At 37.0% G+C, this 24,748-nt stretch overlaps 1 protein-coding gene across 3 annotated transcripts in view; it reads left to right on the top strand.

Annotated features, from left to right (window-relative positions):
• MED13L (mediator complex subunit 13L) overlaps nt 1–24,748 on the top strand; it is a 296,777-nt gene that overhangs the window by 225,730 nt on the left and 46,299 nt on the right. For all 3 annotated transcript variants that reach the window (XM_072722903.1, XM_072722902.1, XM_072722904.1), the window contains exons 5-10: nt 9,697–9,842; nt 12,680–12,874; nt 13,269–13,457; nt 17,090–17,255; nt 19,131–19,235; nt 23,391–24,119. In XM_072722903.1, the coding sequence (XP_072579004.1) occupies nt 9,697–9,842; nt 12,680–12,874; nt 13,269–13,457; nt 17,090–17,255; nt 19,131–19,235; nt 23,391–24,119 (1,530 nt within the window). The remainder of the gene's footprint in view (nt 1–9,696; nt 9,843–12,679; nt 12,875–13,268; nt 13,458–17,089; nt 17,256–19,130; nt 19,236–23,390; nt 24,120–24,748) is intronic.

Below are 24,748 nucleotides of genomic sequence, written 5' to 3'. Positions count from 1 at the left end.
AGATATATAGACCCAGTTATTTGTTAGTCATAAAATAATAACTGTAGCATTTATTTTACTTTTATTCAAAATTCTCACCTGTTGATTTTTAAAAGAAAACAAGTGGCAAATGCTAACACTATAGAGCAAATCCCTATGAAATCCGTAATAAGAGCATTTTTCCAGTAGTGTAATTATAGTCTTGAATGTGATATTTATTTATTTACTTATTTATTTTAAAAATATTTTACTTGTTTATTCATGAGAGACAGAGAGGCAGAGACACACAGGCAGAGGGAGAAGCAGGCTCCCTGTGGGGAGCCCAATGTGGGACTCCATCCCAAGACCCTGGGCATCCCAACCTGAGCCAAAGGCAGATGCTCAACCACTGAGCCGCCCAGGTGCCCCTTGAATGTGACTTTTAAAAAGAAAACTCAGTCACACCTCTGAGATGAAGTTTCATAATAAACACACACACTGCCATGTAGTTTCCAGAAACAACTCCTTCTCCTATCCTATGAAATGTCTCTTCTCTTTCCTCTCCCTCTTCATTCTGCCCCCTTTTCTTCTTCTCTTTTCTCCTGTCTTCCTCCCTCTCATTTCTTCCCATCCTTCTTCTTTTCCTCTTTTCTTCTCTTCCTTCTTCCTTCCATCCCTGTCTTCCCCTTCATCTCATTCCCTTGCCAATGTCTATAGGGAGAATATAATGTAGAGGGAGCCTTAGAGTTCATAAGACTGTTTGTAGCTTCATGGTGCCTCTGAGCATGTGTTTGGTGTACCAGAGATAATATTAGTAAGTGGTGAGTGCTGTAGGGGAAGAGGGGAGGAGACTCCTGGTGAGTTGTACCTTTAAATTCTATGGTGAGGATAAGTCTTGCTGGGGAGGTGGCATTCAAACAAAACATGTAGAAAGTGAGGGAGAGAGCCCTATGGATAGCTGGGAGGAAGAGAATTCTAAGCAGGAGAACAATAAGCTTCAGTGGTCCAGAGGAGGAATTGTGATTGGTTATTTGAGAGATGGCAGAGATCTTACTGGGCTGGAATGGAGAGAGAATAGAAGAGAGCAAATAGGCAATTTGTCCAGAAAGGTAACTGGGTTTGGGGGTTGAAATTTACTGGTTTTTTGGCTTTACACTGGAGCCATTAGAGGATGGTTTTGAGTTTCCTGTTTGATTTCATTGGTCTTTGTTTTTGAGTTGTTATAGTTGTTATTACTGTGGTTTAGTAATAAATCTTGGACTAGTAAGTTAAGTCTTTTGCTTTGTTTTCAGAATTGCATTGACTATTCTTGGCCCTTTATTCTATATAAATTTTAGAATCAGCTTGTCGAAAAACTTATTGGGATATTGGTTGGAATCGCATTGAATTTATAGGTCAATTTGGGGAGAATTGTAACCTTTATGATACTGATAATCATATCTCGGAATATGATCCATCTTTTAAAATAATTTATATTATCTGTATTCTTCAAACTGAATGTGTTCTGTAAATTCTCCATAGAAGCCTAACATATCTTTTATTAATTTTATTTTCTGAGTACCTTTTGGTTTTCATTGCTGTTACTAATGGACAATTTTTTTCTATTGTATTTTGTAAACAGCATGTAGGAACACAGCTATTGCTGATCTTGTGTCTACCAACCTTAAGAAACTCCATTGTTACTTCTATTAGTCATTGAAGAAAATCTGAGTAATATGTCATCTGCAAATAAAGATAGTGTTACCTCTTCCTTTTTGATTTTTTACTTCTCTTATTGCGCTGACTTGGACATCTAGGCCAGTGTTGTATATAAAAGGAGATACCCTTGTCTTGGGCTTTTTAGTAGAGTATCCTCCTAAAGTTTCAGTATTAAACAAGATAATTACCTTATCTAAGTTAGATTAGTTCCTTTCAATTCCCAGTTTGCTGAAAGTTTTTATTTTATTTTATTTTATTTTATTTTATTTTATTTTATTTTATTTTATTTTATTTTATTTATTTTATTTTTTTTTTTTAAAGATTTTATTTATTTATTCATGAGAGACACAGAGAGAGAGAGGCAGAGATGCAGGCAGAGGGAGAAGCAGGCTCCGTGCAAAGAGTCTGACGTGGGACTCTATCCTGGATCTCCAGGATTACGTCCTGGGCTGAAGGCAAGCGCTAAACCACTGAGCCACCCAGGCTGCCCGAAAGTTTATTTTTTAAATAATGATTGTCGGATTTTAAAAATTTTAATAGATGCTTTTTCTCTGTGTGTTGAGATGGATTCTTTGATTTTTCTCCATCTGGTAATGTACATCTGTATTACATTAATAAACTTGCTGATGTTGCTAATCCATTGTTTTATTTCAACATAAACCCCACTTGGTTGTATCATAGATCTCTAGATCACTTCTTAATTCGATTTCTTATTATTTAATTTAATAGTTTTGTGTCTGTGTTTGTGAGTGAAATTATTAGGTGTGACTTTCTCTTTTTGTAACTGAGGAGTATCCGGTTTTACTGTCAAAGCTATACAGGCCTGAAGAAAAGATTTGGGAGGCTTTCTCCTATTTATCCTTTGTTGAAATAATTTGAATAGAGAGACTGTTCCTTGAAAGTTTTATAAAACCTTCTAAGCTGATGTTGAATTGGGTAGGCATACTTCTTAGTTATTCTTTTCAAAATATTTTTTAAATCTTCTATTTTTATAGAAAATGATCCATTTCGTGTGTTTCAGATTTACATATAGTTACATATAGTATTTTTATCATTCAAACATTCCTACTTTATCTATGGTTACTTCCCCTTCTGGGTTCCCATGATTGTTCCCTTGTGCCCCACCCCCATTGCACAGGCATGTTCTCTCTTCCTTCCCCAGATCAGTCACGCTAGTGGTGTGTCCTTACTTTAGTTTGTTCAGAAAACAAGTTTGGATTTTGTTAATCCTTTCCATTGCTTTTCTTCTTCTTCTTTCTTCTTTCTTCTTCTTTCCTCTTTCTTCTTCTTCTCCTCCCCCTCCCCCTCCTCCGTGTGTTTTTGTCATTATTTTCATCTTTCTGTTTTCATTGAGTTTTTTGCCCCCCTTGTTAATCCTTTCCATTGCTGCTGCTCTCCTCTCCTCCTCCTCCTCCTCCTCCTTCTTCTTCTCTTCTGTTTTATTAGTGTGTGTTTTTGTCATTATTTTCATCTTTCTGTTTTCATTGAGTTTTTTTGCCCCCCCCAACTTCTTGATTTGAATGCTTATCTCATTTTCAGATTTTTTTATAGGCCTATAGGAATATAAATTACTCTGTAAGCACTGTTTCTTGCAGATTTTGACATGTATTATTTTCATTGTTATTCAGTTTTAAATATTTTGTGATTTCCTTTGTAACCCATGATTTAGAGAGTACATGTTAAAGTTTCCAGACAAAAGGATTTTATTTTAACCTTCTTATTTTTTTAAAGTTGATTTCTAACTAAATTGTACTGTGATTAGAGAAGGTATATAGTTTGTGTGGTATTAGATCTTTGAAATTTAGGACTTACCTTGTGTCCTAGTACCTAGTCCATTTTTTGTACATCTTACATGTGTTCTTGGAAAGAGAATAGATTATTTCTGGAAAGCCAGCATATATACTCAATTTTATATATTTTTGTCATTGCTGGGTTTTTTTTGTTAGTTTTTTATTTTCTTAATAATTTGCTTATTTTATTAAGTACTGAGAAGAGTATGTTGAAATCTTAATTAATTGCAGATTTGTCAATTTCTCCTTGTTATTCTATCAATTTTTTTCCTTTTCATATTTTTAAGTTCTATGGCATACCATATGGCTGTGTACATGCACATTCAAGATTGTTTAGATTTCTTGTTGAATTCTTTGTTTGTTATAATGTAATGATGAGCCTGTTTTAAAAATATTTTATTGTTTTATTTATTGTTATTTCTATACCAGCTTTATTTTTATTTGGATTCACCTGGCATATCATTTCCCTTTCATTCTCATTCTGTAGGGTGGTTCTATTTTGTATGCCTTTTGTAAGCAGTATATAGGTGGATTTACTTTAGTTTTCAGCTACTCTGATGTATCTTTGTCTTTTTGATAGGCAAAGAATGAACAAATATACCTATCTTTCCAAATTTATCTTATACTAGTCTTTTTCATTTTCACAATAATACAGCCACATTGCTTCTTTAGAAAGTTTCTTTTAAAATGCCAAGTGCAGGCAGCTCCAGTGGCTCAGCGGTTTAGCTCCGCCTTTGGCCCAGGGCGAGATCCTGGAGGCCCGGGGTCCAGTTCCGCATCAGGCTCCCTGTGTAGAGCCTGCTTCTCCCTCTACCTGTGTGTCTGTCTGTCTGTCTCTGTCTCTGTCTCTGTCTCTGTCTCTGTGTCTCTCATGAATAAATGAATAAAATCTTTTTAAAAAATGCCAAATGCTGTCCAACTTCGTTCCTTTGCACATGTAATTGTCTCTTCTTGGAGTGGTCTTTACCGTGGCTGTTGATTTTATAAAGCAAGCCTCAGTTTATGTGCCCCCCCCTTTTTTAAGATTTTATCTATCTATCTATCTATCTATCTATCTATCTATCTATCTATTTATTTATGAGAGAGAGAGAGAGAGAGGCAAAGACACAGGCAGAGGGAGAAGCAGGCTCCATGCAGGGAGCCTGACAGGGGACTGGATCCCCGGACTCCAAGATCAGGCCCTGGGCTGAAGGTGGCGCTAAACTGCTGAGCCACCCGGGCTGCCCCCCTCCCTTTTCTTTAGAGAAGCTCTTTGACTCATCCTTTTCTAAGATAGCATCCCCATTATTTTTCTTAGTACCTGGTATCTTTTATAACGCAAAAGTTATTTATTCATAAGCAAGTTGTTTACTGGCATGACTATAAATACTATTATACTTTCCATTTTACTTACACATTGATTATTTGATATTAGTGAACAGGTAGGTAAGATACAGCAGTACCCCTAAAAGAGTAACATGGTCAAGAGCAAGTAAAGAGGAAGAAATAAAAACTGTTTATGAATGAATGGGAAAGAATTTGAGTATAGGAGTACCTTTACCAAGAAAAGGAAATAGGTAGTAGTCTTCCACGTCATCCTGGGAGAGGGTGAGATAAGTGTGACTGCAGTTGTGTTTAATGTATAAAAGAGGTTAAATAAAGAATTGCTGGGGGATCCCTGGGTGGCTCAGCGGTTTGGCGCCTGCCTTTGGCCCAGGGCGCGATCCTGGAGTCCCGGGATCGAGTCCCACGTCAGGCTCCCGGCATGGAGCCTGCTTCTCCCTCCTCCTTTGTCTCTGCCTCTCTCTCTCTCTATGTCTATCATAAATAAATAAATAAATCTTTAAAAAATTAAAAAAAATAAAGAATTGCTTAAATCAGACCTGATTTTACTGAATAAAGAGTGGAGAATAAATGGCGTTGACAAAGTGGTAGAATACTTGTCAAGAAGTGTGCCTTAAGAGAGCAGGGTGAGGGTCCAATTTTGATCTGATTGAGTAAAGTTACAGTGTGTCTGGTTCCCTATGTTCATTTGATAGTACCTTGTGGTCCATAGCATTAGGGGGTTAGTATAAATGATGCAGGGATGGATGTAGATTACATAGTGTATGATCACACTGATGAGTGAGTGCATTCTATTGGGGTGAGTGTAGCAGTGATTGAAGGTAGAATGTCATGAATGTACTATGAACACCACATTAAAAAGGGGGGAATGAAGTCATCCAGCTGTACTCTGAGCTAGTGTGACTTTAAGCACAGTCTTCTCCTTGAATTAGAAAGGCGTTTAGCTTTATCATCTCTAAGGCCCTTTTCAATTTTCACTGATGAGAGTGTATGAAAAAAGATGAAATTGAGTGAGTAATGATTTAGGTAAAAGGTGATAGATGAGAAGAAGCAAGAACAGGTATGGAGTTTGTAATAAGTTTTACCTCCTAACTCTGTAATAGCACTAACATAATGTATCTGTAATTGTTTTGTAAAGTCCCATATTTTCAGTGTTCATTCACATTATCTGATCTTTTACCTATAGAAAGGTTGGTAGGGATATAAATTAATATCCCCATTTACAGGCAACCTAGCTAGAACAAAGAACATTAAATTTCACGTAAATTCCAGTTGTTCCTCTAAGAATGGCATTGGCAGGCCAGACTTTTTTTTAGCCCTATTTACTTTATCTGTAAAATGAGGAGGTTTGGCTTTTGTATCAGACTACCTGAATTTTTAGACAGGTGTCTAGATCAGAGAAATAAGACAGTTGTTATATATCTGCATTTTATCAAGGATTTGACATAATCTTTCAGATTATCCTTTGTAGACAAGAAATAGTGAATGGGTGGCAGTACACTAGTGAATTTGTAATTTGGGAGTTATCTGATGAGATGACATAGGATTCTTTTCTCAGTCTTTTCCACCATTTTTAGCAATGACATGGATAAAGATATTGACAGGTTGCTGATCAAATAGCCAGTACATTGGATAACAGAATCAGAATTAAAGATGATCTCAGCAGGCTTCAACTAAGAGCCAAATATGACAAGATGAAACACCATGGATTCCTCTAGTGCACGCTTCTAGTTGGGCCAGCAAGCGCACTGCACAAGGATTGGAGGCAGGGGCTTCCTTTAGATCTTGCCTCCATTACTCTCTGTGTGACATATGGACCCACATTCAAAAGCATAAAAGAACATGAATTGTGAATTATCTTTCTCCCCCAGTCATGCCGTGTCATTCCCCAAAGGCAAATAGGATTATTAGGTTTTTAAAGTGTATCCTTCCATAGAAATTTTATGCCAGTGTAAGCAAATTGTGTGTGCATGTATTTCCCCCCTCCAATTTTTTTTTTTTTTTTTTATGATAGTCACACAGAGAGAGAGAGAGAGAGAGGCAGAGACACAGGCAGAGGGAGAAGCAGGCTCCATGCACCAGGAGCCCGACGTGGGATTCGATCCCGGGTCTCCAGGATCGCACCCTGGGCCAAAGGCAGGCGCTAAACTGCTGCGCCACCCAGGGATCCCTCCCCCTCTGATTTTTGTACATATGGGAGTGTATTATTCACACTGTTTTTGTACCTTGTTTTTTCCCCTCATATTTATGACTTTTTGTTGGAGGATTTCACCTGTCAGTGTGATCATTTTCTTTTAGGTAGTTGCACAGTATTACTTTGTAGGAATGAATCATAGATCATTGTTTAGTTAACCAGTTCTTTACTGATGGACATTTTGGCTGTTTTCAGTATTTAACCGTTACAAGCAATGCTGTAGTCAATAACTATACAATAGTTATATCTATGGGATAAAGTCTTAGAAGTGGTATTGCTAGGTCAAAGGGGAATTCTACTTTCTAATGTCACTGTAGTCATCCCTGCCTTCCTGTGTCATATAAACATAGAAAAAACAAAACTGAATAGCTGGAAAGGGATATAGGAACCATCAAGCTTAGTGGTTCCCAAAGTTGTGGTCCTTGGGCTGGGAGTAGCTGCAGCAGCACATGGGAACTTTGTACAAATGCATATTCTTGGGGCGCATGCTGGACCTCCTGAATCAGAACCTGTGAGAGCCCAGCAATTTGTGCTCACAGGTCATTTTACATATGAGGAAATTGTGATTAGAAGGGTGAAGTAATTTAGCAGTTGTCTCAAGGTGTGACCTCTGACTTCTTTTTGAAACTCTTTTCTCATCATATCACCTCTTTCCCTCTTTTGGAATTTCCAAACTGCCTGCTGTTCTTAACAACATCTAATCCTTGTGTCATGCCTCTCTCTTACTTTTTCTTTTCTCTCTGCCACTGAAATCCCATTTTCATTTGTTCTTGCTTTCTTGAAGCACTTGGATCTTCCAAATTGGAAAAATCCGTACATCTTAGCCTTCCTATGCTATTTTACTTCTATTTCTGTATTAGTGTCTGGCTTTATTTGATGTACATTCATATCTGTCTTCTGTTAGCTTATACATATGCCCCTTCAGGGCAAGGATGATGTTTTATTTGTTGTCATTTTAGGCTTCTTGCACCTTCTTTACATTTACTAATTGGTAGGTAAATGTTGGTTGCATTTCTTTTCATGCACAGTTGGAAATCAGTGGAATAGAGAACATACTCTGTGTTACCCTCAATACCTGTAACTCTAACCAGTTTTCTTATAAATATGCTATTGACCACACAGGACAGTAGGTGTGAAAGGGATAAGTCAGCTCAAACACCTCCACTGAAGTTTATAGATGGAAAATTAACCAATCTGTAGTCAGTAAACCTATATTTTGATTCTCTTATGATGTGTGTTGAAGATATGTTTCTAATATCATTTTCATAAGTTAAAAAGGATTATGCATTTTTACAGTTAATGGTATCTTATACCAGTATACACATAAATTGCTATATGTCATTTCCTCCTTGTAAACTTAGAAGTATGGTGTCAAGGGGGTGTTTAAATTTTTCAAAATTCTTTTTTTTTAAATTTTTTATTTATTTATGATAGAGAGAGAGAGAGAGAGAGAGAGAGAGAGAGAGAGAGAGAGAGGCAGAGACACAGGCAGAGGGAGAAGCAGGCTCCATGCACCAGGAGCCCAACGTGGGATTCGATCCCGGGTCTCCAGGATCGCGCCCTGGGCCAAAGGCAGGCGGCAAACTGCTGCGCCACCCAGGGATCCCAAATTTTTCAAAATTCTTATAAAATTTTAGTTACTATCTTAAGTTTACTCTGTTGTGCTAAATATCAAGACTAGGTATTTCCTATTGTTGAAACTTAACATTCCAGTAAAACACACCATTTTCTCAAGTTATCTTAACATACTTGTCAAGGAAGAATATAGATGCTTCCCTGTGTGATAAAGTGAAAGTTTTAACTTTTAATTCACTTTTTCCTTAAAGCATTATAATTTTATACCTAAGCAAACTTTAATATTTTTAGTAGTATAGAAATTTTGAGAAGAATCACATCTTGGAGATGATTTTTTAAATGATAGTTGCCTGACCTACAGTGATTTTGGTTCATCAGGCAAGTATTCTTATGAGCTGTCTTGAGAAATGGAGATATTATCACTGGCTTAGGGCCAAAGTTAACAACTTTGAAAGAATGTGCTTCTGTAGTAATTTTGAAATTATTTTTCTCCAAGACACTTCATCTTTTATCAATTTTTAGCTAATTGTGTGGAAAATGGAGAAGTGGAATGCTTTAATAAAATTTTGTGATCAGAATTAAATTGTAAAAATTAAATATAACATCACCAGCCCATTTAGAGACTTGTATTACCTTAGCAGTTGTACATTGGCGACTTGTATACAACTGTATCTTTAATCGCTGTTTTTAGATGAACAATTTTAACCATGTCAATGTTGTAAGCTTGTAAATTTGATTTTATTGTTATGTCAAGCCAAACACAAGCAAAACTATTTAATCTTTGTCCTCAGAATCCATTAAAAGCCATTTCAGATACTAGTGCATGAGAAGATAGAAAAATGTTATGATTCTTTTTCTGTCCTTAGGAATTTATAGTCAGCATAGGAGACTTTATGCAAATGAAACAGGCAGTCTGCACAATAGCTTTCCAGATTTCACAGTGCAGCATAACTATCTAGTATCTTTAATTTAGTTGGTCAGCAAGTTATTGTTACATTATTTGTTCAAATCAACTGGAAGTTTATGCTATTAATTCATCAGAGACAAGCTTTGCTGGGTGATTGATAAAGTAAAAGTGTATCCCATTTGTAATTCCTGTACCTAGCACTCATTTCCTATCAAAATGTAGAGTTGAGTTTCTCATTGTTTCTTTTTTAGTGAGCATTTGTCCTGTGCATTCACATTCTTTCTTCATGGGGAAAGTAATGTATGTACAAGTGTGGAGATTGCCCAACACCAGCCAATTTATTTGATCAATGAGGAGCATATACACATGGCTCAGTCTTCACCTGCACCATTTCAAGGTAAGTAAACGGTGATGTCCCTGCCATCTACCTCTCTCCCACCAAGTGGATAGCCACCTTGCCCAGTAAGGTTTGCAGAATGAGATATTATCTTAAACTGGCATTTTAAAGCTAAGCCTATGCTTAACTTTAAGCTAATTAATAAGATAATTTAAGATAATGCTAAGCATAAGGGTCAACTTCTGAGGAAGCAAGGGAAGACTAGCATTTCACAAAGAAAGCTTGCCAGTATTTTGCTGAAAGCTTAGAGCTTATCACATGTACAACATGGTCTTAGGTGAAATTATACTAAGGAATAAACCGTAGACAATTGCCTTCAGAACAAAAGAGCTACAAGTATTTGAAAAATATAATCAAATGAGTAATTGACAAATCTTAAAAATTAGAAGTTTTCATTGTTTTGTTTGTTCCATGGTTTCAGGCATACAGTGACTTAACAGAAAATTACTGTTTTTGAAATTTCAACCAGAATCCTATTTCTAGAATTATATAGTTTCTTTAGTATTGTTAATATCGTTATTATTTCTTTTGAGACTATACTGATTGTAGGTATTTGGTTGTAATTTAACTTAATGTGTAAATTTTCATTAATTTTCAGCTAATCGCCTAGATATTGCCAAAATAACACCATATCCCTTTTTTAAACCATGAATTCTAAATCTTTGGTTTTGTTTTTGGAATTCAGAGTTTTCTATAAATAGCTTTTTAAATTTTATAATATTTAACTGTAATAATATTAGATTGAATCATCTGGAAAAAATCATTTTTGGTTCAATTTAATTTATTACTAGAGATGTCTGGTTGAAATGGTCCTAGTATATCACACAACATAATTTTTTAAAAACATTGATACTTTAACAGATTTAACTAAGTATTTTTATTGACATAACAGTTAGTCATTGAGTGGTTAGCTTCCATATTATTTATGATTGCTTTTTGGTTTCCTACAAATGATTCTGATTTAATTTAATGAAAACATCTGTTCCTTGCCCTAAAGATACTTAAGCCATTTTTTTTTAAAGGTAAAAAAGAACACTGAATCCTCATTTAACTGTGTCCTAATTACTACCTTTTTTTAAACCACCTCTCTTTGTAATACATTTTAAACTATGCACATTATCATTCTGTAATTTTGAGTGTTTGCTGTGTGAACTACTGTAAAATTCAAAACCCAATTCCCAAGCTGTGCACTTAGGAGTTGTACAGTATGTGGATATTGTGAATTACCAGAATTATTTAAATACTGTGTTTTGTTGACTATGAAGATGCTGAGGATCATCTAACTTCATTCTAGACTTAATTACTGAAAATAAAAGGAAGCATTTATGAAGAACAGAAGGAATTCCTAGTCACGAGGGAAGGCAACTTACCTAAGTTGGGAAAGATAATATTAGCAATATCAGGTCTCCATAGACCAATTAATTTTAAGTCTTACTGCTTTGTTGCTAATGTCTCGAATCATAGAAGACTTTTATGAGGTGTTATCCTGCTTATTTCCTAGGATTGGTCTGGAGAAGGGATATTCTTAGGGCAGGTATTGGCCTATAGATAATTATAGTGAACATAATTAACCATATTGGTGTAGGAATTTTCTAGAAGTATTAATACTTCTAGAACACAGTATTAATGTGTTCCATTCCAACCAACAGTGGTTGTGTTGGTTGGAATCAGTATTTTATTCTGTTTGGATCATTGAGAAACAGCAGAAAGGCACTAAGAAATATGTGATGTCTATAGTTATCACTGTCTGGAATGAAGTAATATGTCATCCAGCCATTAAAAAAAAACAGAGCCATCTGAAAAAAGAATGTCTCATTTAATGACTATGCTGAGATTTTTTTTTAGAAATTAGGATTCAGAAGGGATGCCTGGGTGTCTCAGTGGTTGAGCATTTGCCTTTGGCTCAGGGTGTGATCCTGGAGTCTTGGGATCAAGTCCTACATCAGGCTCCCTGCATGGAGCCTGCTTCTCCCCCTGCCTGTGTCTCTGCCTCTCTCTCTCTCTCTCTCTCTCTCTCTCTCTCTCTGTGTCTCTCATGAATAAATAAATAAAATCTTTAAAAAAAATAGGATTAAGAAGTTTATCTCTGGAAAAGTATTGTTTGGAAGGTTAGCCTTACCCCACGGATATGAACTGGCTGGGTTATATGCAGCATCATGTTAACTACATTTTTGTGGCTAGCCCAAGTGAAAATAACATCGAGTCAAACACTGAAAGAGAAAGGTAGACTTTGAGTCCTTTACTTTGAGTATAATAAGTTTTATTTAAAGTTGTTTCATCAGTGGACTTCAAGCAATTCATAACTGAAATTATAACTAAGTAACCATTATGTTTCACACTTGGTACATCAAGGCCTTTTTGTTATTACAAGTTTTATTTATAAATTGTTTTAAAAATTACAACAGTTATTTAGGAAGTCTCAAATCCTGGAGTGTTCAAGTACTAGACAGGTTTTGGGGTAGATGTATTGAATGGTTTTCTTTTGTTATAAAAGATTCAGTGTTTGCATTGTATAAGCTCATATCAAACAGGTTTTGTAGATGCTTTCATATATAGATAGTTTATATATTGTGTGTTGATACAGCTGTCTGATAATTTTTTTTACCTCATCCATTTGATTTCCTTGAAAAATTGATGTGTGTTGAGAGGCATATAGATAAGAGGTACTAAAATGAGGAACTATAAAAAAAATTAGACTTTATAAGGGGTCAGGAAATAAAAAGCGATATCCAGGAAGTGAGGCTGGGCTTGAGCCCAAATGACCATGTATGTAGCATTATGCTTAAGCAGGAGTGATTATTCTGATCTGTAACATACGTTTCTCCTCCCTGCCTTAGTACTGGTAAGTCCTTATGGCTTAAATGGCACGCTCACAGGCCAAGCATACAAGATGTCAGACCCAGCCACCCGTAAGTTGATTGAGGAATGGCAGTATTTCTACCCAATGGTGCTGAAAAAGAAAGAAGAATTGAAAGAAGAAGAGGAGTTGGGATATGATGATGATTTCCCTGTGGCAGTTGAAGTAATTGTTGGTAAGAGAAAATATTTTGCCTGAAGAACTTTATTCTATCTTTTTCATCTTTCTTAATTTAAAAAGATAATCATTGCGATTCATCAAAAATAATCTCCATAATTTTCCCATCTTTTTTTTATTCTCTTGACACAGTGGTATATGCTGAGTAGTTATCTTGCCTGAAGCACCAGTGGTCCCTGTATTCCAAACGCTATTATCATAATGTTGGAGCACATGTTTAAACAGCTATTAACTTAGGAAAGAATGGAGCTAGTCACTTTTGGCAGTACCTAATGAGCACCTCATTTTCATCATATGATAGCTTTGACTCTGACCACTAGAATAATAAAGTTGGCACCCTGGTGTGAACTCTTTCTCAGGCCTGCTTCTCTCCTTGCTCTCTTTCCTTACAGGTGGTGTTCGGTTGGTTTATCCTTCAGCATTTGTTTTGATCTCTCAGAATGACATCCCCGTTCCTCAGAGTGTTGCTGGTGCTGGAGGCCATATTACAGTGGGGCAGCAGGGACTTGGTAGTGGGAAGGACCCAAGTAACTGTGGGATGCCTCTTACCCCTCCCACCTCTCCAGAACAGGCTGTGATAGGTGAGTACGGTCCAGGAATATCTTGGTCGGGGAGATCACAGAAAACCACGCAGCTCCCTTGCCATGGAACAGATGAGCAAACTCACAGTGAAAAATGCCTATGGAACAGGTGGAGGTAAAGTGACATTTTGCAGAATAGAGAAGGAAAATTTTCAACAAACAATTGATATGCTTCGGAATTTTAATTGTGCCGTATTAGACTGTACTCCAGTTAGACAGTATAGTTGTTTCTCTTAAGTTCTATACAGCTCTTCCTTTACACATATGTGCGCATGTGCACACACAATCAGGACAAGGTATAGGCTGCTTTTTCTTTACTTAAACAAATGGAAACCACTAAATCAGAGAATGGCTTAAGTATTTGCCTAATTGACCATTGCCAGCCAGGGATAACTTTGAGATAATTCTTTTCTTGTTATATTATAAAGGCAGACTGGCATCCAGAAGCTCTCATTAAATTGCTGTTCTGTCAGTAATCTGCCTACATTAATGCTATAAAGTATTAATTATACATGAAACTTTAAAAAATTTCCTTCATGAAAACACTCAGAAATTGTTTAAATTGGGAGCATTTTGACTTCTTTGGAGTAGTATATTTTCTGTATTAACTTGTTGTAGTTGACTTCATTTTAATTGGAAATCTAGTCACTAAGGAAAGGATATTCATCAGATGAGCTGAAGTGAGATTATTTATAGGCTTTTTAATGTAGGCCATTTTGGCAAAACCATCAGAGTAAATCAAGTCTTGGCTGCTGAACTGAAAACAGACTATCCAGCATGATACACAATCACGTGGCTATTTTCATGAGATTAGAGAAGACAGTGTTTTAGAGCTTGTAGCATGGTGCTTGGCATATGGAGGGTATTCAATAAATGTTCATGGTTAAGCAGTATATTGGGGACAAGAAATAGATATTGTGATTGAGAGCACCTAATTTAGAAATATGGCTATATAGCTTTTACTAGGTGAGTTGGCCTTATTAAATTCTCATACTTGGCCTGAGCCTCCATTTCCTTCTCTTAAATACTATGTACCTGACAGAGCTGTTACACATACTAGGTGAAGTACTTAACGCACTCTGTAGGCAGGAAGCAGTATACAAATGGTGGCGTAAGCATTTAAATCAGTACTCAAAACTCCAGCTTCAGCACACGATCGATCGTGTTATCTAGAAGGACTTACTCAGAGACTGAGTGGAAGGCATAGAAATGGGCAGCAGGCAGCCTCCGTCTTTAGGACCATGCAGTTGCTAAGATGTGTGAAAGAAAGAGACATCCAGCTCTAATATGGTGGAGCAGAGAATTTGGATGATCCCCTGTCAAAGGATTTGATCAGTTTTTAATAAAACGAAAACTAAAAAAAAAAAAAAAAGGAAAAAGAAAAAACACAGTCTTTTAAATAATCATCATAAAGATATACTGGTACAGAGACTATAGCAATATTTTGAGAAGTTTTGATCACATTTCATATTACAGTTTGATTTTAAACAATTGCACTACATAAGTTATCAGTTTTTGTTTATCTGTTTAGCCTGGTACTTAGAGATATTTGTATTCAACTTAAAATTGAAAGCCTGCTGTATGCATGATGTCCTGGTGTCTAATCAATTCTGAATTTTAAATTTCACAATTCAAAAACACCAGGTTTTGTTTACAGTGGTTTTCGGCGTGGACTTCCCAACTATAGAGTTTCAGATTACTTCCCCTGTGACTACTCTGTGTATGTCATTGTGCTAAGCCCTAGGTAAATAAATCCCCTGATGCCTCTTCAGTCTCTAAAAACTAAATAAAATCAAATGGAATCTTTGTTGTAAAATGATTTTGTCTAAATTTTCATATCATGATAACAATGAGTTCTATGTTAGGACTCTTAATGCTCAGAGAGAATCCTGGTCAGCCTTGTCTTTCTGCAGTTGACTAACATTGAGCCATCGCCATGTTTTCCTAGATATAGGACATAATGGGTTCCCCTTTCCCCTAAAGTGGCCAAGAATCTCCTAGTTTAGCAGGGGATCTAGGAGGCCTAACTGGATTTGGTGAAATCATTTATCCCTCATGTGGTTAGGTACCTCAGCTTGCATCTTCAGTTTATGGAGATAATTTTGAGTAACAATATTCAATACGTATTTGATAGCAATGGAGTATAGGTCTTGTCTGATTCCCCATGAGGTATCACCCACATTTTAGTTAAGTCATTAAAAGCTACTGAAAGGCATTAACCCAACTTTATTCAGAAAAGACTATGCCTTATTTTCCCCACCCCTCTCATTTTTTGGTCATAAATTGATCCCATATGATACCATGGACTTAGGATCTCTTTAGCTAAATTGTAAGATGTTTGGGAGCAGAGGGCTATGTGTTCTGCTTCTGTTTGTTTCTCCACTTTTCCTAGATTTATAATAAGCATTTGAAAATCCATTATAAAATTGAAATGAATTATTTTGTACCACAAACCAAGTCAGGGAATTTCTAAGATGAAAGATAGCAATGAAAGACCAAATTTTTTGTCTTCTTTATCTAATTTGTAATAAAATAATACTTTTTATAGGAAACAGGCACACTTCAGTTCCTTAGAATGTAAGCATTTTGATAATAGTTTTTTGTTTTTTTTTTAAATAGAGCTAAGCCTAACCATTCAGCTCATACAGTGGTTGTATTCCAGTGATATCAGGACTATTAAATTGTGGGATAAGGTGGTTTGTTTATTTTTCAGATAAGGGTGGAGATTTCCAGAGGGCTTAAAATTGATTATTTCAGTCAAGATGTTTTGTATGAGTTTTGTTGAGAATAAAACCCATGGTATATTGATGAAGTCACACAGATGAAAGTAATTGCATCAGAATTTAATACTGGAAATTGACTTCAATATTTGTCTTGTATGAGATAGAAGTAGTAAAATACTCATAACCAAAAAACAGTATTACCAGTAACTATAGTGATCCTAAAAGAAAGAAATGGATTATTTACCAACTAGTTGGAAAAGCTAAGTGGAGTTATTAGAGAGAAACCAATGAATGATCCTTTGATACAGAATGTCGAGACAACCTCTTTCAGTGTTTTAACACTGAGCTTTCATAAATAGTGTCAGGTATAAGGACAAACAGTTCCACATACAAATTTGAAATTTGACCTTGTTAAAAGCTTTGTGCTATTAAATCCTTTTTCCTACCTGGGCACTATGTGCAGTTGTTGCACAGCTTTTTAGCTAAATGAGCATAAAGCTCCCTCTGCTGTTTTGTTCGGCCTTGAAACCTTACTGCACCGTGGATTTAAAAATTTAAATCAATCTATTCATGTTTATATCTTTAATACTATGATGTATGAGCCTTTACAAGTAAGTTGTCTCCAGTAGAGTCAGAATGCCTTTGGGTATGCCCTTGGGTGGTGTGAGTGTGTGAGTGTTGATGTGATTAACTATTTTAGGGAGAACACAAAGAACCATACAAAGTGCCAGTACACACAATTTATGCTCATAGCTTCAGATAGTGTTGTTGCCAGCGGGTAGGGGCAGAGCTACATGAATAATATGAGTTTCAACAATCAAAACATTTCTGTTAAATAAGCTTTCAGTCTGTGTACTAGGAGATCTTTTCAGATAATTTTCACATTCCCAAATTGCCTCTCTTTTTCAGGGGAGAGTGGAGGTACGCAGAGTGCGGTCAGTCACCTAGGCTCCCAAGACGGGGGGATGATAACTATGCACAGTCCAAAGAGATCGGGGAAAATTCCTCCAAAACTCCACAATCATATGGTCCATCGAGTCTGGAAGGAATGCATCCTCAACAGAGCCCAGTCCAAGTATGACTTTTGCATTATGTCTGGTTTAGATCGTGGTTTAGTAACATCATGTCTTTGATCACTACATGAGGAGTGTTGATTACATTGTACCATTGTGTGACCAAACCTGAGGGGTCATTGGATTGATAGTTCATCTTTTTTTTAATATAATAATGCAAAATTCAACCCAAGGATGTTAAAGATGTTTACTTTACTTGACTCAATTATCTAGGAAATTTTGAAATACCTGATTATCTCAAGATTGGCACAGTATTCATCTGACATTTTTTAGCACAGATGGCTTAGGACAGTAGTCAGTGGGTTTGGTTTTTCCTTCATATACCAATTTATGAATTTATGAATGTTTTCCATTTACAAAGGGAAATGACCCTCTTTGTCAAATATTCTGTGACATGGGCCTTCTGTTTTAAATGACAATACAGTTCTGAACTGAACTGCTGCAGAGGGGTATTTACCAGCTGCTGTGCTTCTGTTGTTTGATTTGGGGAAGCCATGTTCTTTTCTTCCCTTACTTGGCTTTGCTTCCTTCCTTTCCCCTCTACCTCTCCTCTTGCTCTCCCTCCCTGCCTTCCTTAACATATTTTTGGAAAAGAGGAAGAATTGATTCTAAGAAGAGACTGGTGGTGCTGATGATTTTAATTACATGAATGATAACAGATATTAGTCAATAAATACTATTCTCACCAAGATTTATGTAAACTTATTTATCATCATATTTTCACATCTTTTTTTGATATAACTGAGATGTCCCCTTTCTGGACTGAGGAAAGTAAACAAAGGAGTTTTAATCTCTAGAACAGAATAAGTATGGACACCCTTGCCAGTAATTGCTAAGAAGTCCACTTCAGTGACTACGACTTCGAGTTTTACAGATAGATAAAAAACCTGTCATGTGGATCTAACTTTTAGGAAATTCATTTGTTTCTCAGTGAATTGGTTCTAAAGTAGGCTGCTGAAGAAGATATAGTACATAAAATCTAAAATAATTGCAGTGGGGGATTGTATGTCATGTGCTAGAATTAAAAAGGTATCTCTAGTCACTTAAAAATTATCCTTTGCTCTAGAATAATTGGTACAAATGTTTTCACCTCTATCTACAATGCCTAGATAATTTCCAAGTTAACATTTTCTTTTTCTTTTCCTTTCATTTACTGTCTTTGATATTTGTCACCAATAACCTCCACCAGCTCTAACAGCCGCTTGTGTATCAGCACAGAACAGGGTAGTGGGACACCCAGAAAGGCAAGGGAGGGTGGAGAGCAAGAGAAGTCCCTCTAGAGCCATCATTGGAGCACTTTGCAGTATCAGCTGTAGCAAAATTAGCAATACAGAAATACTGCCCAGTGTTTTTGTCAGTATGTAATAATGGACATCTGCTTTTTGCTACCAATTACTAGTGACAAGTAGGAGATAATTTTTTTCTTGTCTTTAGTTCACATTACAAGCGTAGAGTGCTGTTCTATGCTTAGACAGTAGTAAATATAGGAGTTTTAAGAGTGGCACAGTGTCTCAGGGCATATAATTCACAGATGCTGTGAAAAGAAAATTTTAAAGGTTTAGGTTATTTCTGCAAAGTTTAGGTGACTTTTAAAAGCAACAATCAATAGTACCAGATAGTGTTTTAGTTGCTCTATCACCCATGTTAAAATGTACATTAAACTTAAATAGAAATATTTTGAATCTTGCTTCTTCTAGTGCATAGAACAAGTTTGGTTCTTTTTCCTGTCCTTGGGTTGCTCTGAGTTATCTGTCAGCTAGATAACATTACTATGTAAAATGTTTTCAGGTCTTTTAACCCGTCCCCCCTCCCCATCTACCATGGAGGTATGAATATTATCTCATGTTTACACAAGTCACATTTTTAACCTTTTTTAGGAGGAGCCAAATGTCAACTCCAACTCTTGAAGAAGAGCCTGCTAATAATCCTGCTACTTGGGATTTTGTGGATCCAACCCAAAGAGTCAGCTGTTCTTGCTCTAGGTAGGTAGTAGAAAAAGCACAACAGGAGTCGGATAGAATGGTAGCAACTTTTGTGGGCTATCTCCTGGACTTCAGACCACTTCTTCCTCATCATTTTATTTTATTTTGTTTTGTTTTGTTTTGTTTGGGTTCAGTCTTCTTCCTCCTCTAGTATAGAAGGAAGAGATAGATCTTTTCTTAAATATAGATAGTAGTTTTATTGTTAGGACTCAGGAAGAGCTTTATCAGACAACTGGCCCTGTTATCTAATTGCTCCCACAAATTTCTTCACAGTACCTATGCTCCCCTTTAAATGAGTTTATTTAAATATTCTTAATTTTAAAGTAGAGATAAATATTAAACAAGTAGGCCAGAGTTAATAGAATTTGAATTAAATAGACCTTCCATAGAGAATTTTTGTTGTTGATGCTGGTGTGTTTTGATGCTTGAGGTAGGTATTTGGTAACATCTGGCAAAAGCTAAAATGGTTGTTCATCCATTTAGATACTTGAACCCTAAATTGATTTTTGTAGAAAATTTTTGCTTTCCTGGATATTACCTTGACTCATCACTCCTTGTAGTGAAGAGTCATCTTGCCATGAGCTTTCATTAGGATTCTTAGATTTCTTTCTTTTTCTATTTTTTAAAAGATTTTATTATTTTTTTTTCATGTGCGTGAGAGAGTGTGGAGTGGGCACAGCCAGGGGTAGGAGCAGAGGGAGAGGGAGACAGAGAATCTTAAGCAAATTCCACGCTGAGCACGGAGGCTTACGTGGGTGGGGTTCCATCTCACGACCTTCATATCATGACCTGAGCTGAAATCAGTTGGATGCTTAACCTAACTGAGCCAACTAGTTGCCTCCAGGATTCTTAGATTTCGTAAGTATCCATGGGCCTTACTCCTAACTCAGTTGACTATTGAACATGTAATGGTGAGTATTTACTTAAGGAGCAACTTAGAGTAGCTTCACTTCCAAAGTATGTATTTTCACATTTGATACTGCTCAACACTTAGAAAAAGTTCTGATAATATAAAGTATATTCAGAAAATGCCCATTCATTTCCCTAGTTTAGATAGGGGTTCTTAATGTGGCATAAATAAGTTGGTTGTAGGGTAGGGAGGCAATCAAATGACCCCTGAGAATATATGCAAACTGTGTGTGTACCTGCATGCATGCGTGCATACACACAACACACACACACACACACACACACACACACACACACACACACACACACTCTCTTCAGTAGTTTTGACACCATCTTCCCATCCTCCCCTGCCCCTAATGTTGATTATTTTTTATCAAGCTCTGCCTTTCTAGTCAGCTTTTTTTTTTTTTTTGAGAGACGTTGTACCAGCCTAATGAAATGCACTATTGATTTTTTAAGGAGGATGTTTTTGAAGAAGTTATTTATTCATTAAGTATCCTCTCTGAGCATGTGAGAATCTGTCTCTAGTCTCAGGATGGGTGTGGTAAACCAGCTGAGTACCTGTTTTACTTCTGTTTCTAGGCCATTGTAAATTTTATGACAAAAAGCCTTTTCTTATTAACATTGATTTCTAAACAGCTCACAGCCAAGTTATGGGCCACCTTTACAAAATACCTAGGAGGAAAATGTCAATGTATTTATCTCTGCTTGTGCACTCATCTTATTTTTGCTCCTCTTTTACTTAATCTAAATTTTTTTCACCTGTTAATTATTCTTTTTGCTGATTTCTATGACATTTTTATTTGCTGCCTTGAATTATTTTTACCTGACATATAAGTAATACTTTTTCTTTTGTCCTCTGGACTCATTCCTCTGTTGCCTCACCAGGTTCTTATACCTCAGGTTTTTTTGTAGTTATGCATTTCATTCCATCAACTTCCAAATATTTATCTCTAGACCTGACTTCTCATATATACTCTGGTCTTAAATTTTGGGGGGTGCTTTTTAGAAAAACCCTTAATATTGATGTGTGTTTTCTCACAAGTCAAGTATCCTGTTGTCATTTTTATCAGTTTTCCCTTTTCAGCATAGAAACTACCATATATATATTTTTTCTTCATTTTATGTAGATAATTTTTTATTTTTGCATTTCACATTTTCTTTGAAATATCTATGATAATCTATTTGCCTCATTCTTTTAGCCACTGTGTGTTTGTTTTTCTTTTCTTTCTTTCTTTCTTTTTTTTTTTTAAGATTTTATTTATGTATTCATGAGAGAGGCAGAGACATAGGCAGAGGGAGAAGCAGGATCCTTGAAGAAGCCCAATGCAGGAATCGATTCTTGGACTCTCCAGGATCATGTCCTGAGCCGAAGGCAGATGCTTAGCCAGTGAGCCACCCTGACGTCCCCAGTGTGTGTTTCTACACTAGTTGACCCTGCTTCTGGTTCCTTCCCATCACAGGGCTACCCATATAGTTAGCCTTTGAGCCTGATCTCCTGCTACCTGCTTCACTGAAGCCTCTTACATGTACAGAGATGTGCGGTGATAATCTGTTACTCACTGGTGTATCCCTAATTATAACCATTTGCAATATAGCTGAGTCATTAAATACAATTGAAAAAAAAATGACTTTATAAGATTGTCTGGTTTGCAAAAAGTCCTTACTTTGAAGAGGCTACCATAAAATATCTATTGAAGGATTGGTGTGGGTAAATGCTTTGAGAAAATCCAAATGAAAAAGTTTTATGTAAAGACAAGATATGAGTAGATATTTTCCAGTAAGACATTCAACTCTTACTGTGGTACTGTGCCTTGGAGGTTTAAAGCACAATTTTTACCTTATTGACAATAGCCTTGTGCTGCTTAAACAACCTTCTTCAAAGTCAGATTTTTTTAAGAGTAGCAAAGATTTTAGCAGAAGTCTTCTCAGATTATCTACTGCAGGATTACCAAGCCCATTATGGAATGGTCCACTCTGCACACTATTTCATGGCCTTATAGGGCAGAGTGGCCATCCTGCTGTCCCACTAAACCATCCCATTATGCCACACAAATCCGTTTTACTGCCCACCAGGGCACCATTGAGTGCGTTACAGCAGTAATTTAATGCCACCCTAGTGGCCTCAGAGAGTTACTGCGGCAGGAGAGCTCACATTTTCCCTTGGTGGATTTATATATTGGGAGGAACTGGCTGACCTGCTGTATAACTTTGTTGCACAGATTAAACATAGGCATCATCTGGTAGGCCCTTCCTGAGCAATATCTCACACCTGTGCTTGCCAAGAAGTGTGTTAAGATATGAGCAGACTGGGATCCCTGGGTGGCGCAGCGGTTTGGCGCCTGCCTTTGGCCCAGGGCGTGATCCTGGAGACCCGGGATCGAATCCCACGTCGGGCTCCCGGTGCATGGAGCCTGCTTCTCCCTCTGCCTGTGTCTCTGCCTCTCTCTCTCTCTCTCTCTGTGTGACTATCATAAATAAATAAAAAAAAAAATGCAAACCTTTAAAAAAAAAAAAAGATATGAGCAGACTTGCTACCCTGCTTAGTACAGATGCATTTGTCTACGTGTGTTGTTTTAGTATTCACTCACCATCTTTTTACTTCTAATTTTGTAAGTCTAGAAGATACAAAGTTGTCTTTTATCCATAAGAATGTCATATAAGGTTTCTAGTCTGTTTATTCTGTTAAATATTTGTAGGATTGACACTCATTTTCTTGATTTCACTCTTTGGGGGAGAATTGCATAATTATTTTATTCCTAATATGCAACACTACAAGCTGTTATAAACCCTTCTGTATTGAGTTAGTAGAGTGTTGTAAGATAAAAATGGAAGCTTTTTTTTTACCTTCTCTTTCTTCGCAAATGATCTCATTATTCTTGGTTTTAAGATGCAGAGTGAATACATTAGCTGAGGCCCTTACCAAAATTGAAAGATTTGAGGATTTTTCAAATCAGTCTTTTGGTAGGGGTTAGCAATGTTAAGTCCATCTCTTACCTGCTTAACTTCTATGTGATCGATTCACCATTCTCCATCAGTGTTGCAGTCTTTAGTCCTTTTAAAAATAATGAACACCTAGAGTCCATTTCAGTGTATTAGTGCATCTGGTGTGTGCTTAAAAGATACAACCTTGTCAGAGGCATCTCCTTTGTAATGTTATAATGATGCAGTAATGTTGTACTGTCATAATGGTCCAGTTAGATTTCAAGTGTGTGTTTCTTGACCTTGTTTTAATTCTCATTTCAGGCATAAACTTTTAAAACGTTGTGCAGTAGGACCCAATCGACCTCCCGCAATATCTCAACCAGGGTTCAGTGCAGGACCGTCATCATCTTCATCTTTACCACCTCCTGCGTCTAAGCACAAAACAACAGAAAGACCGGAAAAGGGAGACAAATTGCAAAAGAGACCCTTGATACCATTTCACCATAGGCCCTCTGTGGCTGATGAGTTCTGTATGGAGCAGGATACACCAGGACAGAAGCTAGGGTTGGCAGGGATAGACTCCTCCTTAGAGGTGTCTAGCAGTAGGAAGTATGATAAACAAATGGCCGTGCCTTCCAGAAATACAAGCAAGCAAATGAATCTGAATCCTATGGATTCACCTCATTCCCCTATTTCCCCTCTGCCGCCAACACTCAGCCCTCAGCCGCGAGGTCAGGAAACGGAGAGTTTGGACCCGCCCTCTGTCCCTGTGAACCCAGCCCTCTATGGAAATGGGCTAGAACTTCAGCAGTTGTCGACTCTGGATGACAGAACTGTCCTCGTAGGCCAAAGACTGCCTTTGATGGCAGAGGTCAGCGAGACAGCCTTATATTGTGGGGTTAGGCCCTCGAACCCCGAGTCGTCAGACAAGTGGTGGCACAGTTATCGCCTCCCCCCCATTGATGATGCTGAGTTCCGGCCCCCAGAACTCCAGGGTGACAGATGTGATGCCAAAATGGAGGTAAACTCAGAGAGCACTGCATTGCAAAGGTAAGGCAACTGTGGGTACCACCCATGTGATTGCCCACCGACCCCTTGGAGTCAGGGCTTTCCTCCTCATCTCCCCATGCTGACCCTTCAGAGCCAAAATGAAAGATGCTTTTCTTTACCATTCCTAGACTCTGCATTTGGAAAATACTAAAAAGTCAAATGCTTTTTTGTCCTTCGTGAGGTTTCACACATGTTGTTATTTAAATATGTTGGCATATAAAGGTTTCATTGTGGCATTTAGGACATTGGTATTAATTTATTTTTGGCCTCCTGTTTGTTAGTTAAAGAATGGAGCTTTATGATACTTTCCATGTTGTGGTCAGTGTTTTCTTTTCTTTGTATGTCGACACTTTTAAGGAGGACTTTGCATGCATTCAGGTATATATCCTGCATCTAATAATAATACTATTTATAGTGCTGTTGAACTATGCATTATTCTTCACAATGTATTTAGACCATCTCAGTTAATCTTCACCGTGACCATATTACTACCTTATTTTCATAGCTGAGAAAGAAGCGAGGGTCAAGCAATTAGGAAATGACACAGATTAAACGTGGTTGGACCCAGGTAGTCTGTCCTTAGGGTCTGTCTGTGCTCTTAACTGGAATCTGTGGGCTCAGAAACAAAA

Source organism: Vulpes vulpes, chromosome 10 (assembly GCF_048418805.1).
Source record: "Vulpes vulpes isolate BD-2025 chromosome 10, VulVul3, whole genome shotgun sequence".
Taxonomy (NCBI): domain Eukaryota; kingdom Metazoa; phylum Chordata; class Mammalia; order Carnivora; family Canidae; genus Vulpes; species Vulpes vulpes.
The sequence above is the reverse complement of the archived record's forward strand: the minus strand, read 5'-3'. Positions and strand labels throughout refer to the sequence as shown.